The sequence below is a fragment of the Vombatus ursinus genome, unplaced genomic scaffold (genome assembly GCF_900497805.2).
Source record: "Vombatus ursinus unplaced genomic scaffold, bare-nosed wombat genome assembly UNPS02014832.1, whole genome shotgun sequence".
Classification (NCBI taxonomy): Eukaryota; Metazoa; Chordata; class Mammalia; order Diprotodontia; family Vombatidae; genus Vombatus; species Vombatus ursinus.
Genome location: NW_020954610.1, coordinates 73580910 through 73600852, shown reverse-complemented (window position 1 = coordinate 73600852; position 19943 = coordinate 73580910). Strand labels below are relative to the sequence as shown.

Sequence of the window (19943 nt, the reverse complement as noted above, 5' to 3'; positions counted from 1 at the left end):
ATATCCCTCTGCTTCAAACATGTTTCGTGTAAACAACATGTTGTAGGATTATGGTTCTTAATCCACTGTGCTATCCATTTTCGTTTTATGGGAGAGTTCATCCCATTCACTTTCACTATTATGATTACTATCTGTGTCTTCCTCTCCATCCTGTTCCCCTTCCCCCTTGTTTATGCTTTTTTCTCTCCTTTTTCCCTTTCCCTCCTCACTAGAATTTTGACCTGGTGGTCTCCCTCAGTCTGCTGTCCCTTCTATTAGCCCCCTCCCTTTTCTTTTCCCTTTACCCTTTCTACTTCTTTTAGGGTGAGTCAGATTTCTGTACCTAACTGATTATGTTATTCCCTCTTTGAACTAAATCTGATGAGAATAAGGTTCACACAATGCTCATCTCCTTCCCTTCTTTCCCTCTACCATATTTGGTTTTTGTGCCTTTTCATGTGATGTAATTTATCCTTGTCTGCCTCCTTCTTTCTTTTTCTCCCAATATAATCCCTTTTCACCACTTTTTTATTTTTTACCATAACAACAAAGTCAATTTAAACCCAAGCCCTCTATGTATAACCTTTTAAATGTCACAATGACATTACAGTTCTTAAGAGTCATAAGTGTCATCTTCCCTTGTAGAAATGTAAACAGTTTGCCCTTATTAGTAATATGTTGTTTGTTTTTTTTTTTCTTTCCTGTTAACCTTTTTATGCCTCTCTTGAATCTTGTATTTGAAGGTCAAATTTTCTGTTGAGCTCTGGTCTTTTCATCAGAAGGATTTGGAAGTCCCTATTTCATTGAATATACATCTCCTCCCCTGAAAGATTATGCTCAGTTTCGCTGGGTTTGACGTTTTCTTTAATGTGTTCTCCAAAGCGTACTCAAATTAGATAAAGGCTTTGCATATGGACCTGAGGATGGTGTTATTTGAGAGACTTTAAGCTGGCTACATCAGGAGAGACTCATCACCAGGTTGATCATAGGGGTGATGATTTTTGTGCTCTAGTAATTACAGATATTCGAAATATAAGAAGTATTCAATGATTATATGTGTGTATGTGCACATATGCACAAAATCATTGACCTGTGGAATCATTTGGCATAATTGATAATCAATTTGTTCATGGATATGACTTATTAGTATTAATTTCATAGTCTAAGGGGTTTTTTCTTTCAGTTTTTCTCTTTAATTCTCAAGTATTAGTAATTAGTAATACGCATATTACATTACTCATCACTTGTGAGTACATTCATTCTATCTCTAACAGCTAGAGCTCCCTGTAACTCTCTGCCATGTCTCCTTAACACTACAGAACTGAGGATCTCTGTGCCTTAATGACATAGTGTTCTTTCCTCAACCCCTTCTCCCTATAATACTTATATGCCTGAAGGGTATTTCATCAGTGCTTCCTGTTTTATCTATTCATGTAGAAGTGCTAGCTGAAGCTGAGCTAGAGACTCTAGCAAGGGGTGATGTCAGAAAAATCAGTAAATGACGTCATAAAAAATTAATTCTGAATCTCCTGAAATTTTGCATCCTGGAGAGAGGAGAAAGCTTAGGTGGGAGGAACTGACAAAACAAGTTCCAGACCTGAAGCAGACATAGGTTCCTTTGTTTCCAGTATTCTCAGAAAATAGTATACCATCATCCAAAGTTAGTGTTCCCTAGCTACATTCCTTGAGCTGTTTAAGTTGTATCGGTATTCTTGTTATCTTAAACCCTATTTTTAGCTGTTTTCCCATATAAAGTGGTTTTTAAAAATTTGTTTTTAGATGAAAAGGGTAAACCAGTATACATTCTCACAACACTGGATAATGCAGTAGAAGATCTGCTAACACTGGAATATGTTAAGGTAAGTGATTACTGGTATATTCAGCTTAAGTGATGAGTATATAGTTAAAAGTTTTGTGTAAATCACTTTAAAAATCTGATCATATTATTCCTGAAATGATCATCTTTCTTTATTTCTAATTTTATTCACAGTTATTTGTTATGGCTTTTACTTTTCCACCCTTCAGTATCTTAACCAATGAGTATTAAATGCTTACTGCATGCCAGACACTGTCAAAGCACTAAAGATACAATTTGTAAAGAATGAAATAATTGCAAGGAGCTTACATTCTGATGGGGAATTCAAGAATTACATATATTAATACAAATGCAGCCTAAATATAAAGTGAATAATTACAAATGTATTCAAAGGTATTAAATACAAGGTAGTTTGGAATGGAACTCACTACCATTTGGGGAGTTGGGGAGGAATCAAGATAGGATTCATGCAGAAGATGGTTCTTGAGCTGCATCTTAATGGAAGAGAGGAACCTTATAAGGCTGAGAAGGGAAAACATGTATTTCAGGAATGTGGGACATCCAGTGCAAAGGCCCAGAGATGGGAGATGAGTGACATGTGTGAGGAATAGAGAGAAAGCCAGTTTGTCTGGTTAGAAGAGTAAAGGAGAGAAAGTAATATCCAAAGGAAAATTTGAAAAATAGATTGTAGCCAAGTTGTGAAGAGCTTTAAAAGCTAAACAGAAGACTTTATGTTTGATTGTAGAAACAGTAAGAAGCCATTGGAGCTGTTTGAGTAGGAGAATGATAAGTAAGGAAGAGTATTTTGGCATTAATGAATAGATTGTAATAGCTGAGAGACTTAAGACAGAGACCAGTTGGGAACTTTTGCAGTAATATAATTTAGAGTTGATGAGGGCTTGAACTAAGTTGTGACTCTGAATGTGTCTGTGTCTGTGTGTGTGTGTAAGAGAGAGAGAGAGAAAGAGGGAGAGAGGGAGGAAAAGGGAAGAAATTTGGAGATAGAATTGTCAAGATTTGGCAACTGATTGAATATGTGGGGTATGGGAGGGTGAGGAGATGAGTGTAATGTCAAAATTAAGAACCTGAGAGACAGAAAGGATTTGACAGAAATAATGAAGTATAGAAGAGAGGACAGTTTGGTGTGAAAGATAATGAGTTTAGTTTGAGACAGGTTAAATTTGAGATGTCTCTGGGGCATGGCTTGGACATTTCCATTAGGCAATTAGTGCTGCAGGATTGGAGCTCCAGGGAAGAGACTGGGCCAGTGTGTATGCATGTGTTTAATATGCATATTACATTATGTACCCATAAATGTGTACACATACATATTTGCATAAATGTGTGAATCATTTGCATTTAAGTGCAAGTTAAACCCAATTAGTTACCTATAGTGTGGAGGGAGAAGGGAAAAGGGCCTAGGAAAGAATGTTGGGACTTCATAAAATCAAAGAGTTTGAAACAACTCAATGAGAATTTGACTCACTCTCGCCATTTGTAATCTTATATTTTTGTAGAGTGGTTATTTGTACAGTGGGGCTTACTTTTTATTAACAGCATAAAATTTACTGAGTCTAGAATAAATGGAAGAGTAAATATTAGAATTAGGTAAACAAAGAATTTTACTTTGTTTCAATGATACATTCCACCATGGAATATTTTAAGGAGATCTTTTGATGTGTATTTTTGAGAATTTATATTTGCTCTAAGATAGTATTCAGATATAGGCTAAAGAGTGTGCTAATATACTCAACTATTGAATAGTGAACATTGATAATTTAGACAAATTTTAAAATCAGTAATTATTTGAAGTATTTACTAGTCCATTTTTATCAACTTGCTTTTATAAAGGATGGATTAATAAATACTTATCCTGAATGATGTAGGTGCTTCTTAGTATTTTTCATAAAACAAGAAAGGTAAAATCATAGGTGATTGGGAAAACTTTTAAAAATTAACTCTAAATACTATGTTTTTTAGACAAGACTAATTTTTTTAGGCTAAAAACATTTGTACAATTGATTTCATAATACCAACCAACATTAGCTTGCAAGTGGAAAATAATTACCTTTTAAAAAATACTTTTGAAAAGTGTGTTGATTATAGTCAGTAGTGAATTATCGGTCTGGAAAAATTATATAGTATTTTGCTGCATTGGGGGATGGTTTTACTGTCAAGTTTTGCAGTTTATTATGTAAAGATTTAGGATTACATTTTTAAGGTTTTTTTTCATATTCACTGTTTACTTTTCTCTGTAGTATCTATCTTCATAGATAATTACATATACAAATGGAAAAGCTTAAACCTATTACTTTATGTTAGGGTTATAAATTGCTTATATATTCATGTGCCTCCTTTTTTTTCTTTGTATAGGCTGATACACATGGACCAGACCTTAAAACTGCTTATAAGAATATTGTACAACTGTTAAAGGTATAGGTACATTATAACCACAAGAAAATAAAAACCCTAAATATTTTATCTTTGTTTCCAATCAGTTGTTTTTGGAAATGATTGTTTCCTACTAGATTGTAAAGTGTGGAAGAACTTTATCTTATACTTGTAAAATTCCCTCCTCATCCCCCTTGGCCTTTTAACACAGTAGGTGCTTAATGAATATTTGTTGTTGATTAGATAATGCAATTAACTTTGGTTCATAGGTAAATTTTTCCTCTTTGGATATTCATTTGCATACTGAGGCACTTTTGAGTATTATAAATTTTATGAATAATCTCTTTCCTGGAAGAGAGGAAGAATTACCCTCAGAAAGTCAAGTTGTGGAAACTGAAGACAAAGGAGAAATAATTAAGAAATTATGTAAGTTTTTTAAACTTCATTTCACATTTTATGTTAAATAGAGCAAAATATTCTGAATGTTAACTTACTCAGATTCCATAATAATGGTATGTATTAATATTAATAAAATTGTACCTCGTCTAAAATTTAAGTGTTAGGATTAATTCTAGATTGATCAGATATAAATTGTTGTTGTAATTGTTGTTGTTGTTGTTGTTGTTGTTATTGTTGTTATTCCAGACCTGTGATTTTGTCAACGTAGCAAACTTTTGGTATACAAATTCTTTGTACCCTATGTGCACTACAGCATCCCACCTTTAGATATATAATTGATTACTTTTGTAGGCTAGAAAAAAATTTAAAGATACAAAAAAAGATGTAAAAAAAACTTTCATGATTTAAACATAATTAGTAGGCAACTTAAAGATTATCAGATTTTAGTTTTAGCAAATATATGATTGATTCACACTTTTTATGATTTCTGCTTTGGTAACATGGTTTTTTGTTGTATTTTTAATGGAGATGTTTCTAAAACTCCAAGTTAGAGAAAGACTTTACTTTCATATATATCTAAAAGGAGAAAATGGTATTTTTCTTAGTTTCAGAATTCCTAGTATAGTACTTCCTTTACCAGTCATTCAAGCTGTAATTTACTGGCTTAGAGAGGTACTTGAGGATCTTAAATCCTAGGTAGTATGTCCATGTTCACATAAGCGCCAGAGGTGAAGTGTGAACTTAGTGTTTTGTTTTGTTTTGTTTTTTTACTTTAAAGTTAGCACTATATTCATTGGATCATGCTGCTCTTCCACTTGAGTAATATTTCATTATTTCTTGACCTGATATTTTGCTATCCTGCTGACTTGACTAATTTTTAAAATAGTTTATTTCATTTAACAATTGTATTGCATTGCATCTACAGCTGCCAAGATACCTAGGACTGAAGATGTCATTACCCTAAAGGTCATTGCTGAACTGTCTTGCTTATGTATCTATATTGAAGACCAAAGATATAGAATTGCCGAAATTACAATTGAAGGTAATAAATTTTAACCAAAATTAAATTTAAAAATTTTAATTTGGAGCACAGATATTAATCAATACTTTTTCCCCCCTTAGGATTTGATTCCCAGGTAGTAATGAGACGTGCCATAACTGAAGTAAATATAAACCTGAAAAATATAATTATTTTAGATTCTGATGAAATGGCCTTATATAAAAAGGTAAGAATATGTTTGTCCACTAACAGCAAACCATAAAAGTCAGTTTAATTGATTCGCCTTTTATTATTTTGACTTTGGGACTGTCTTTTGCATCTTTTTGTATTCTCAGAGCTCAGATAAATGATTATTGATTGATAGGCATAGTTTTTTTTTTTTTTAAAGTATGTGACTATGGAAATATGGTTCCCTCAAAACCAGTCCAGTTTTAACTGCGGTGCTACGTTAGTTGCCTATATAGAAAACTAGTTGTATTTTTTGGTACCTACAGACCAGTACAGGGTAGTCAAAGGTAGACCCACTTATTTCATGCTCCTTAAACCCCATGGTACATTTAGGACCTCTCATAACCATCCATGGATAATAAACAAGTCAGACTTGGGAATCTTATTCTGGCTCTCTCTGCCTTGGGGAGGCTGTTATGACCCTGAATCCACTCCAGAGTTTATGAACAGATGCTGATGGGCAAAGCCCACGTTACCTTGTATGTTTTTGTGTTTCTTATTCCTTCTACTCAAGGATCTTACATAGATTGCTTCTTCTAGATTAATAATTCATTCATATAGTGCTTTAAGATTTACAAAGTACTTTATAAGTGGAAGCAGCCTCAAGGATGTTGACTTGCCCATGATAAGTATCAAAGTGCTAGATAGAGCCCAGTTATTAAATGTCTGCATGACTCCCACCTTTAGTGCTGGTATTAAGTGCTAGAGCCCAGGTACTAAATGTTTGCCTGACTTTTAACTCTACTGCTCATTCCACTTCAACATACTGGTATTTGTAGGTAGCACAGTGCCTTGCATACAGTGGTCACTCAATAAATATTGTATTGATGACTCCTGAATTTGAGTCTAGGGCTTTTCCATTAAACATACTGCTTAATTAAAAGGACTTAGAGGATTACGTGGTACTGTGAGGAATGTGGTTCTGCCATATATAATCTCATATTTTTTTGATAAAATTAGCACAATAACTGCCTTTTTTAGATATATTATTTAGAAAAGCCTGGTTTAAGTGAAGGCATGTTGTACAGAAGGGTCAGACACTTAATGTACTGTACACTTCTTTCCACAAGTCAAGATGGTTGTTCTGCAAGAAGTGAGCTTCTTCTAGGAGTATTTGATAAATTAATAAATACTGCAACTTGACAGTTATATATGCCTTTTATTTTATGGACAAATATTCACACATATTTTTCCATTTGAACATCAAAGCATCCTCAGTTATTTATGTAGGTGTTGTGATCTTCCTTCTGAGGAAACTCGTAAGGCTCAGAGAGATTAAGTGACTTGCTTTAGGTGACATAGTCATTTGTTCATTTGATCCAGGATTAAAACTCAAATCCCCTAACTCTTTCCTGGAGCTTTTTTGGTTAGTGGATGGCAAACAGTTATCTTTTCTAGTTTTCTACCATATAGTTAGTTTCCATCAGTGGGAAAATGTTGGCATGGTAGGACCTAGAAGAGAAGAGCCCATATCTTCTACAAATATTCTAGTAAAGATCTAAAAATGCACCAGATTAAAAAAAAGAGCTATAAAATCTTCTACCTAATCCAAGACTACTACAAAAAGATTGTAGTAATCCTATAGGAAACCTTAAATATAAGTCAGGGTAGATGGCAAGTTCAAAAGCAGTCCTTTAACAACTGGAGGGACAGAATAAGATAAAATGAACAGTTCTGATTATATAAAATTTAGAAGTTTTTGCTCAACTGAAACTAATGCAGGTAAATCAGAAGGAGAACAGTTACCTGCAGAAAACATCCATGCAGCACATTTCTCTGATGAAGGTCTCATTTCTAAGATTTGTAAGCAGTTATTTCATTCAAGCATAAGATTGAGCCATTTGTCAGTTGGAAGAAGAAATCCAAACTCAACAGCTACATAAAAAATTACCTAAAATCATTAGTATTAAGAGCAATGCAAATTAAAATAACTCTCAGGTTCTACTTCTTAACCAACAGATTGGCAACAGTGACAAGGGAAATTACAATTTTTTGAGGTGGAGGGAAAATAGGCACTTTTCGAGGAACTTTGACTTGATCCATTCATTTTGGAAAACAATTTGAAACTGTCCCAGATTTACTAAATCGTGTATACTCTTTGACCCAGTTATACCATTATTAGGGCTATATTGCAGCATCAAAGAAAGAGGGAAATGGTCCATGTTAGCAAAAATTTTTATAGCAGTTCTTTCCATAGTGGTAGGGAAAAGAAAATAAATGCTTGTTAATTGGAAAAAATAATAAAATTACTTTGAAAAATCCTATTATTTTTTAAAGTAGATATGTGATAGAATATATACATAATCTAAATGAAATAAAAAGATTATAGTTACTTTTTAAGTGTAACTTTTAAAAATTTAGTGAAGTTGCCTTTCTAATTCTCTCTGGTTTAGGTGAAGATTAAAATTAGTAGCAGAGACTGGCTAAGAAATAGGAAAGACAAATGGTGATTTAAAATTTGCTCTTGATAAAGGTAGAATAGATTAAAATTCAGCAAACATAAGTATCTACTATGTGCAACATACTGAAGATACAAAAGTCAAATCAGAGCAGTGCCTGTACACAAGGAGCTTACCTTCTTTTTGGATAAACATATCTCCACATAAGTAAGCAGAAGGTACTTTGAGGGTAACTGAGCGGTGGCTTAAAAAAAAAAAGTCTGAGAGATTGAAGTAATTAGGAGATGACAGAAGGGAGCTAGAGAGATAACTATGCCATTAAAATGGTGGATTTGTACTTTGTAACAGATATTTCAAAACAGAAAGATTCCGATTATGATAATGAGAGGCCAGTTCCTTCAACACTAAGTGAAAGTTATCACAATAGCGTATTTTTCTTTTGCCACATAGTTTGAAAAGCACTGATCTATATTGGAGTTTCTCTGACCTGAAGGTAACAGTTGTGTGGAGTGATCATGCAGATATTGAAAAGCTTTTCTTATGAGGTTTTTGCTTTGTCACTGTTGACTTTCCTTCCTTCCATTATTGCAATTGTTGACTGGGTTTTTTTTTTTTTTTTCTTTTTAGTTAGTTGAATTTCAGTGGAGGGATTTCAAAGTAGTACTGTTTTGTTATTGAAGTATTTTTGAAAATGGAAGTTATGTTGGCTTGTTGTAATTAAATTATCTTTCTTCTTTAAGGTTCTTTATATAACTGGAAAAGAAGTCTTCAGTTTCAAAATGATTTCTTGTATGGGTGCTACTGCTGGTGCTGAATATATGAATATGAACGTAGTGGACAGTGAGGTTACTTTAACTGTTGGCTGCATTGAAGTTGTTTTAATAATGAAATTTTTATATTCTGTAATGGTAAGGATGTAAAAACTATTTCTTTTTTTTAATTATTTAAAATAATAATAAATTCAATAAGGCTTCAATTATTTAGGATAATTGGGGAGTAAAGCACAATATAAGTGACTTTTCTAGAAAATTTGACCATTTTGATGGAAGTCTTTCAAAACTATATTATTCAAACCCCTTTCTTGCTTCAACAATGTTTGAATGATCTATAAATGATCTATATCTTGGTGTCTGTGGTTCATCAACCAACGTGAATTTTTTGTTCTCTGCTATGTCAGAGCCTATTGAAATCTGTAGAAATGTTTGCCCCCCTCCTTGCTAAATCTCTCTAAATTGCTTTGCTTTTGAGTTCTTGCATCTACTTTTAACCATTTTTATGTTTCTCCTTTCACCATGAGATATTATTTTTTTGTTACTATCACTGTGTTAATAGACCCTCTTCTCCCATCCCCTTTCACTACTTTTCTGATTTCTTCACTACTTTATACTGGTGTGGACTTGGGAATCAGATAAGCAAAGTGATTAGAATTAAATCTAAAATAAGCATAAATTGTTACTTTGAGGGGACCTTAGGTGCTTTCTAATGAAAGTAGTAGTACTGTTGATTCTACTACTTCTTCTCCTCTTCCTCTTCCACCTAGTACTTCCACCACTACCACCACCACCACCAAATACTTACATTTCCATAATGCTTTAAAGGTTACAAAACAGTTGTTTGTTTGTTTTACCCCCTATAATATACTTGTTGAGCCCTGCACAGCTTTTCAGACTTTTAAATAGGATTAGGCACTGCCACCTTCATTTCCTGGTCCATGTTGATTTTCATGTAGTACTTGGTTTTTTAATCACAGCAATCACCAAAATCCAGCTTCACAAAGATATGACATCACAAATGAGAAAGTTTCAGAATTTACTGGTGCAGCTAAATGTATGTGAACATAAAAACCTCAAATGTCCAAGAACGTCATCAAAAAGAGCATAGCATCATCTAATGTTGAAACTGTGAATTAACTTAAACTAGTAGTTTGTGGTACCTCACATGTCATCTATCATTATGTTTCCCTCAAAAATATTTAAAATGTCTTGTGACTTCTCTGTGAATTTGCTACAACATCCTATGGGCCTTGTAGTACAGAGTTTGGGAACCACAGTTCTAAACATTGAATTAATACTAAAATGAAGTACAAGGATTTTCAGTAGACCTCAGTTACCACCACCTCCACCACCCCTACCACCCCCACCCCCACCACCCCCAGTTCTATAGTGCTTTAAGGATTGCAAAACACTTTTTTCACAACAATCCTCATAACATGATACTCAGTGTATGGAATTATTGACATCTATATTGGCTGCTTCTTGCTGTTATTTTGCATTGTTTTCAGATTTTAACTTAATTTAAATTCTTACATCTAAATGCTAATTAGTTCCAGTTAACTAGATTTTTAAAAAATATCACTATCTTTTTCTTAATCTCCAGTACAAGAGCAGGAAAAATAAAAAGGGTGTGTGTGTTGAAGACATATAAATCACCTACATGATAGCACCAAAAAATTATAAAAATTGATGTGTATTTAGTAATAATTTTGATTTAATAACTTCAGGTATCTAAAACTTAACATCAGGAATGTAATTCTGTAATTCTTACAGGCTTTTATAAACAACTTTCAAAGAGCAAAAGAAGCTTTGACTGAAGCAACAGTTCAAGCAACAGGTATAGCTGGTGGTGTAAAAGAACTGGCAAAAAGGAGTTCCCGAATGGCATTGGATATTCATATCAAAGCACCTGTCGTAGTAATTCCACAGTCATCAGCATCCAAAAATGTCTTAGTTGCTGATTTTGGGCTAATTACAATGAAGAACAAGTTCTACATGGTTTCAGAGAGCCACTTTAACCCTCCACCTGTTATTGATGATATAACAATAAAGATGAGTGAGATGAAACTCTACAGGTATAAATGTTTGTTGGTGGGTATACTGATTTGATTATGTAGGATAAATAACCTCAGGTTTTTATACTACTTGGGAACTGTTTTTCTTTTCTTTTAGCCTACAATAAAGTTTAAAGTTATTTTTTTCCCCAAGTATTCCTAGGAAAGACAACCTGTTGCTATAATATTGGTTGGTGTCCTGCTGTTTTCATTAATTTACTGTTAATTTACAATTGTGAATATGGAAATGTGTTTTATGTAGAATCAAATGAAATAATTGTTTTTTCTTACAAATTTAACAACTTGAGGCTTATTTATACTTTTTCCATAGTTCTTTGTAACTTTTGGAGGTTACAGTTTAGGAGAGAGACCTAATATACAGGGTATCCCAAAAATCTTAGTGACGTTTTAGGCTAATAACCTCAAATTTCACAATTTTAACATTAAATTGTGCTACATTCCTTTTGATGACCTTTTTGAATGTTTGAGATATGTTTTTGTTTACTTGTACATTAGGCTAATAGCCTTGGGAAATAACACAGTTACTTGTTTTGGGAGTATATTTTCTTGACAGAGGAATTCTTAACTGCCATCTGGTATCTTATACACTCTTTCATACCCTCAAAACACTAGGAGTTGAACATGAGGAGATTTACACTTAACTTGTCCTAAATAAAGTCATCCTATGGAATCTTAAAGCATGTAATCTGCCCTGATGACACCACATCTAGAATATTATGTTTAGTTCTGGTCACTGTTAGAAAAGACACAGACCCACTAGATTGTGTTCACAAGAGGGCAATCAAGATGTCAAAAAACATGCCAAATGATGATCATTTGAAGGAATTGGGGATGTTTAGCTTATAGGAAAAAAAAAGCTTGGAGTACACATGATACCAATTTTTGAGTATTTGGAGGTCAGATTGATAAAGTGTTCATGAAGCCTTTGGAGTGTGTCAGTAACTGTACTAAGTGCTGTGGATTCAAATAAAAAGCAAGACAGCCCGTACCTTTAAGGAGCTTACATTCTAATGGGGGAAGATAATACATAAAAGGGAGTCATAAAGGGGTAGGAAGAAAAATGGAGGATGAGGGCAATGCTACTGGGTGAGTAGTGAAGAAATCCAGAGGGTGAGTCAAGCTGGTAGTAGAGTGAAGAAAGGTGGAGCCCTTCATGAAATGAAAATCTAGTCTAGGGAGGCACTCATCTTGAGAGCAAACTTTAGGGAGGAGGTATCTCCAGGGTGGGAAGGCTGTAAGCAAGGAGGTTGAGAAATACAGAAAGCGAGTCAGAACTGAGTTAAATTTGTCCTCTCTTGCCCCTCAGAGCACTGGTTGGGAATTGTAGGGAGGCAAATTAAGAAAAAAAAAACTCTTGATAATGCTGATAGTTGAAAAGTTATGAGCTGTTTCAAAAAGTAGTGGGCTCCTCCTCACTGGAAATCTTCAAGCCAGTGCTGGATGGCTGCAAATTGTGGATGGCATTCAAGAAATTCTTGGTCCCATACTGGTTGAATTAGATGGCCTCTGAGTTTCCTTCTAAGTTTAATTCATTCGTTCATTCAATAAATATTTATTAAGCATCTATTATGTGCCAAGATTTGCATTAAGTGCTGGGAGATACAAAAAGAGGCAAAAGATAGTCCCTGCCCTGAAGAAGCTTACAGTCAAATGGGAGAGAGAACATACAAATATACACAAAGCAAGCTATATGCAGGCTAAATAGGAAATAATTAAAAGCAGTGGAATTAAGAGGGATTAGGGAAGGCTTCCTGTAGAAGGTGGGATTTTAGTTGATGGTTGAAAGGAAGCCAGAGAGACAAGTCTGAACAGAGGGAGAGTGTTCCAGGCATGAATGACAGCCAGAAAAAATGCCTGGAGTCAAGAGATGGAATATCTTGTTTGTGGAATAGCCAGACTATAGGAGGCTAGTGTCACTGGATGAACAGGTATGGAGGAGTAAGGTATAAAAAGACTGGAAAGATAGAAGGGGGCTAGGTTATAAAGGGCTTTGAATGCCCGGTAGAATATTTTATATTTGCTCCTGGAGTCAATAGGGAGCCACTGGAGTTTATTGAGTAGGGGAGGGAGCTGATCAAACCTGCATTTTAGGATAATCTCTTGAGTGGCTGAGCGGAGGATGGATTAGAGTGGAGAGAGACTTGAGGCAGGCTGACCTACCAGTAGGCTATTGCAATAATCTAGGTATCAGGTGATGAAGGCCTGCCCTAGAGTTGTGGCAGTATCAGAGGAGAGAAGCAGGTATGTTTGAGAGATGTTGCAAAGGTGAAATTGAATGCCATGGCAACAGATTGGTAATGGGGGATGAGAGATAGTGAGGAATCCAGGATGACTTTTAGGTTGTGAGCCAGAGGGACTGGGAGAAAGGTGTTGACCTGGTCAGTAATATGGAAGGGAGGTGTGGGGGAAGGTTTAAGGAGGAAAATGTGTGTGAAGTGTTGCTCAAAACCTGATTCCTGTTAGACTGCTGTCTAGTTTTCCAGATATTTTTGTTAAGTAATTCTTAGATTAGAAACTGCAGTATTTGAACAAAAAACATACCAATACAAAGAGGTAGTTAGGTGGCACAGTGAATAATGCACCAGCCTTGGAATCTGGAGGGCCTGAGTTGAGTTAAGATGTGGCCTTGTTGTGATTTGAGGTGCTGGGAACCCCAAAATGCAAGGGTACAGGGGTTCTCCCTTGAATAAATTCACACATTCAAACCTTTCAGTCAACATGGCAAGATTTATTTGTGAGACCAATAGAGCAATCTAGATTCTAAGTGAATCTGCAATTTAATGGGGGTACCATTGGTACTTATATACAAGAAAAGACAGTGAGAAGATGTAGATGGGATTAAGGAGTGGGTAAATAGCCTGGGGTGGTCCAGGTGCAGACATTGAACAGAGTTAAGTGGTCAGAGAGCCACAGTGAAAGGGCAGTTAAAAGGATTATTGAGTATCCAGTGGCTTGGGATGGGCCAGATGCCTCAGGCAAACCACCAGGGACTGGATTGTGTAGGGAAAATTCAAGGGAACTACTTCATGCTGGCAAAGGCCATAGCTTTCCAAGACATAGTCTTTTCCTTTTAGGGGTCCAGGTACCATCACCCCATCAGCCTCAGACACTTGCATCTGGATTTGTTGAACACTACACTGTTACATTTGTTTACTTCTGGATGTTATATCCACTAATTGACAACTATGATTTTTAACAAGTAGTAAATTGGTTTGGTGATAATTGCTTTGTAATGTAACTTGAAATCTGGTACTGTGGTACTTTTAGGCCCTCTGTTGTCCTTCTATTTCTCATTCTTTCTTTTTTTGTTTCTTTTTTTTTTTTAGCATGCTTCAGTGTGTATTCAGTCAATACTAATTCTTTCTTTACAGGCAGATAGTATGTTTCATTAGTCCTTTGAGATTGTCTTGGATCATTGTATTGCTGAGAATAGTTAGGTCACTCACTGTTCTTCGTTGAACAATATTGCTCTTACTATGCACAACATTCTCCTGGTTCTGTTCACTTCACTTTGTATCAGTTCATGTAGGTCTTTCCAGGTTTTTTTTTTCTGATATCATTTTGTTTGTCTTTTTTTTATAGCATAATAATATTTCATTACAATCATGTACCACAACTTGTTTAGCCATTCCCCAATTGATGGGCATCCCTTTGATTTCCAGTTCTTAGCCATTACAAATAAAGAATTTTATCTTTTTTTTTTCCAGCCAAGAAGGTGGAATAGGAAATAAATGTTTGTTAATTGAAAAAATTTTAGTGAAAGGAATGGAAAAGCTCCTTCTATAAAGATCTCTAGTGTCAAGGGTTGTAATAAAACCAGAGGACCACATGCCACAAGCTAGCTAAACATATGATAGCTGGGAATAGAGGTATGTTTTTGTGGGAAATGACAAATTGTGAGAGGCTTTTTCAAAAATCACCAAGGGCTCTTCTGTGTGTTTTTTTTTTTTTTTTTTTTTTTACAGGTTATGCATTTGTGGTCATGTAAAACACTTCCATAGTAGTCATGTGGTGAAAAACTAAGTATATTTCCCATCATCCTATCCTGCCCACCATTTATTCTATTCTCTCTTTTGACTCTGTCCCTCCTTAGAAATGTTTGCTTCTGATTACCCCCTCCCCCAATCTGCCCTCCCTTCTGTCATCCTCCTTGCTCTCTTGTCTGCTTCCCCCCCCCACCCCCCGTTTTCCTGTGGGGTAAGATAAATTTCCATACCCAATTGAGCATGTATGTTATTCCCCCCATAAGCCAAATCCTATGAGAATAAGATTCACTCATTTCTTCTCACATTCCCCTGTTTCCCCTCCACTGTAAAAGCCTTTTCTTGTCTATTTTATGTGAGATTATTTACCCCATTCTACCTCTCCCTTTCTCTTTCTCTCCTTATAATCCTCTTTCACCCCTTAATTTATTCTCCAGATATTACCTCTTCATCTTCAACTCACCCTGTGCTCTCTATCTATCTATCTGTTTATCTATCTGTCTGTCTATATACATGTAATTTCTTTCCCTCCCCCTACCCGAGTACTGACAAAGGACTCATGAGTTACAAATATCATCTTTCCCTGCAGGAATGTAAACAGTTCAGACTTAATAAGTCTCTTATGATTTCTCTTTCCTGTTTACCTCTTCATATTTCACTTGAGTCTTGTATTTGAAAGTCAGATTTTCTATTCAGTTCTGGTCTTTTCATCAGGAATGCTTGAAAGTCCTCTATTTCACTGAATGACCGTTTTTTACCCTGAAGGATTATACTCAGTTTTGCTGAGTAGGTGATTCTTGGTTGTAATCCTATCTCCTTTGCCCTTGGGAATATTACATTCCATGCTCTGTGGTCCCTTAATGTAGAAGCTGCTAAATCTTGTGTTATCCTGATTGTGTTTCTACAATACTTGAATTGTTTCTTTCTGGCTGCTTGTAATATTTTCTCCTTGACCTGGTAACTCTGAAATTTGGCTACAATATTCCTAGGAGTTTTCCTTTGGGAATCTCTTTGAGGAGGTGATCAGTGGATTCTTTCAATTTCTGTTTTGCCCTCTGGTTCTAAAATATCAGGGCAGTTTTCCTCGATAATTTTTTTTTTAACGTGTGTTTTTAAAACTTTGGGTTACAAATTTTCTCCCTACCCGCCCTCATTGAAAAGACAAGCATCTTGATACAGATTATAGATGTTTAGTCTTGCAAAACACCTCCATAGTAGTCCTGTTGTGAAAAACTAGGTATATTTCCCTTCATCCTGTCCTGCCCCCCATTTATTCTATTCTCTCTTTTGACCCTGTTCCTCCTCAGAAGTGTTTGCTTTTACTTTTCCCCTCCCCCAGTCTGCCCTCCCCTCTGTCAATCCCCTGCTCTCTTGTCCCCTTTCCCCCTTATTTTCTTACAGGGTAAGATAAATTTCCATACCCAATTGAGTGTGTATGTTATTCTCTCCTTAAGCCAAATCCTATGAGAATAGGATTCACTCATTCCCTCTTACCTTCCGCCATTTCCTCTCCATTGTAAAAGCCTTTTCTTGTCTGTTTCATGTGAGATAATTTACCCCCTTCTCCTCCCTTTCTCCTTCTCCCAGTATAATCCTCTCTCACCCCTTAATTTTATTTTCCAGATATCACCCTTTCATCTTCACCTCACCCTGTGCCCTCTATCTATCTATACATACGTATAATTTTTTTCCTACCCACAACCCTAATACTAACAAAGGACTCATGAGTTACAAATATCATCTGTCCCTACAGGAATGTAAGCAGTTCAACCTTAATAAGTGTCTTATAATTTCTCTTTGCTGTTTACCTCTTCCATGTTTCACTTGAGTCTTGTATTGGAAAGTCAGATTTTCTATTCAGCTCTGGTCTTTTCCCCAGGAATGCTTGAAAGTCCCCTATTTCATTGAATGACCATTTTTTACCCTGAAGGATTATACTCAGTTTTGCTTGGTAGGTGATTCTTGGTTATAGTCCTATCTCCTTTGCCTTCTGGAATATCATACTGTATGCCCTGTGGACCCTTAATGTAGAAGCTGCTAAATCTTGTGTTATCCTGATTGTGTTTCCACAATACTTGAATTGCTTCTTTCTGGCTGCCTGCAATATTTTTTCCTTGACTTGGGAACTCTGGATTTGGCTACAGTATTCCTAGGAGTTTTCCTTTGGGGGATCTCAGGAGGAGATCAGTGGATTCTTTCAATTTCTGTTTTGCCCTCTGGTTCTAAAATATCAGGGCAGTTTTCCTTGATAATTTCTTGAGAGATGATGTCTAGGCTCTTTTTTTGATCATGGCTTTCAGATAGTCCAATAATTTTTAAATTCTCTCTCCTGGATCTATTTTCCAGGTCAGTTGTTTTTCCAATGAAATATTTCACATTCTCTTCTATTTTTTCATTCTTTTGGATTAGTGCTACAGTGCCTTGATTTCTCAAATTGTCCCTAGCTTCCAATTGCTCCACTCTAATTTTTAAGGAAGTATTTTCTTCAGTAAGCTTTTGGACTTCCTTTTCCATTTGGTCAGTTTTGCTTTTTAAGGCATTCTTCTCCTCATTGGCTTTTTGGACCTCTTTTGCCATTTGGGTTAGGCTATTTTTTAAGATGTTATTTTCTTCAGTATTTTTATGGGTCTCCTTTAGCAAGCTATTAACTTGCTTTTCATGATTTTCTTGCATCACTCTCAGTTTTCCCTCTACTTCTCTTACTTGCTTCTCAAAATCCTTTTTGAACTTGTCCAAGATCTGGGACCAATTCATATTTTTCTTTGAGGCTTTGGATGTAGGAGCTTTGACTTTATTGTCTTCTTCTGGTTAAATATTTTGATCTTCTTTGTCACCAAAGTAAGATTCTATGGTCTGACTCTTTTTGCACTGCTTGCTCATGATCTCAGCCAATTACTTGAATTATAAACTTTGTTAAGGTAGGGGTCTATTTCCAGTGTGGAGAATGTACTGTCCCAAGCTTCAGGTATTTTGTGTAGCTGTTTTCAGAGATACTTCTAGACACTTGTAAATTTTCAGTTCTTCCAAGGTGGTATGATAAGGAGCAAGGTGTTTACTCCTTTCCTGGCCTGTGCTGTGGTCTGTGAGTGACTACAAGCACTCTTCTGTGTCCTGGAACTGTGAGAAGCATTTCCTTTCCACCGCCGCTATAACCTCTAACAGGCCAGCACTCCTTCTCACCCCAGGACCGCCACCCAGAACTGTGACCCAGATCTAAGCATGGGCAAAGCAAGAGATTCCTGCACCAGCAGAGAGATCCCTGCAATCCCCCTCTGATCAGTCACTCGATTCCCCCTCTGTCTTTGGGCTAGAAGCAGCTGCCACCCTGGGGCCGAGCTTGGGGACTGGGGCTGGGACAGTGCTTCTCTCACTCGCCACAGATGTGGACTTTTCCCACTGGCCTTCTAAGTTGTCTTTGGAGTTTGTGGGTTGAGAAGTCTGGAAACCGCGATGCCAGCGATTCAGTCCTCTGAAGCCGCCTCCAGGTTCGCTGAGGCCTGCCTTGTCTGAGCGCCCACGCCAAACTGCACTCCTCTCCTTGCTCAGCGGGACATACCTTTCTGATCAACCATCCATGCTGTCTTGGGCTGTAAATTTGTTTCACTCTGTCTTTTTGTGGATTCTGCTGCTTTAGAATTTGTTTAGAGCTATTTTTTTATAGATACTTGGAGGGGTTTGGGGGAGAGCTCAAGCAAGTCGCTCCTTTTACTCCACCATCTTGGCTCCGCCCCTTCCTGTGTGTGTATTTCTCATTTCACTTGAGATTTTTTTTTTTTACCTTTAGTTCTTCCAGATAAATTTCATTAATTTTTCTAGTTCTATAAAATAATCTTTTGATTGTTTGGTTTGACACTTGAAAAAAACAAATTCATTTAGGTAAATATTGTCATTTTTATTATATTGCTTTGACCTCATGAAGAACCAAAATTTCTCCAATTATTTAGATGTGTCTTTATTTCCTTAAACTGTGTTTTGTAATATTATATTAATATAGTTCCTATTGGTAATTCCCAAGTATTCCTTTCCTACCTCTTTACCTGTCCAGGTCCACATAGGGTATCACACACTCTTACCTGTGGGTGCTCTGCCCAAAGGGAATGTAAATTTTTATCTCTGAAAAGTTTTTTTTTTAAATTTTCTTTTTTAAAGACCCGCCTTAATCCAAATCACTGTATCTCATTGATTGACCAACAATAGGTCCTAGGCTAAGCCCTACTTGGTGATTGTTTGGATCCTGATTAGTTCTGAATGAATATAAATATTTTGGCCAGAAACCCTGAGGGTCTTCCTCTCCCAGATTGGGGGGGGGCTTGTTTTTTTGACTAGGTAAGGAGGCCTTTCTCTGCCTCATTTCTTATTAAGCCTTAATCACTGAATGGGCATTGCCTCAATCAAAGTGAGACCTGTTAAAGACCTTAGCTTGAAAAGTTAAAGGTTCCCCTCTGCATCCTGGTTCATTTCCACTTGTCCTGATCTATATCTGGCCACTGGACCCAGATGGCTCCAGAGGAGAAAGTGAGGCTGCTGACTTTGCACAGCTCCCCCTCATTTAAATCCAATTCACTTGTATGTCATGCCATCACCACCCTGATATCATGGTCCTCTTGGAGAACAAAGGACAGATACCAGCCACCACCCAGGTATTTTATACATTCTGTAATTATCTGAAATGGAATTTCTCTTTTGTTCCTTTTGTTAGAAACGGGGTTCAGACACTCCTTGTTAGAGTTAGGGAGGTATGGGTGAGCTGTCACAGGCCACTGCTCCCCTAGTTGCAAACTGTGAGAGTTCTGTTCTCCTTTAGGAAACCAAAGTGAAGCAGAGTGAGCAAAGGAAGCGGGTGTATGGGTACCCCAGAAGGATACACACACACACACACACACACACACACACACACACA

At 36.3% G+C, this 19943-nt stretch overlaps 1 protein-coding gene across 3 annotated transcripts in view; it reads left to right on the top strand.

Annotated features, from left to right (window-relative positions):
* Positions 1-19943, top strand: part of LOC114025632 (vacuolar protein sorting-associated protein 13A-like) — a 282189-nt gene that overhangs the window by 93704 nt on the left and 168542 nt on the right. For all 3 annotated transcript variants that reach the window (XM_027839097.1, XM_027839099.1, XM_027839098.1), the window contains exons 27-33: positions 1759-1838; positions 4169-4228; positions 4456-4612; positions 5511-5627; positions 5708-5811; positions 8953-9120; positions 10759-11060. In XM_027839097.1, coding sequence (XP_027694898.1) covers positions 1759-1838; positions 4169-4228; positions 4456-4612; positions 5511-5627; positions 5708-5811; positions 8953-9120; positions 10759-11060 — 988 coding nt within the window. The remainder of the gene's footprint in view (positions 1-1758; positions 1839-4168; positions 4229-4455; positions 4613-5510; positions 5628-5707; positions 5812-8952; positions 9121-10758; positions 11061-19943) is intronic.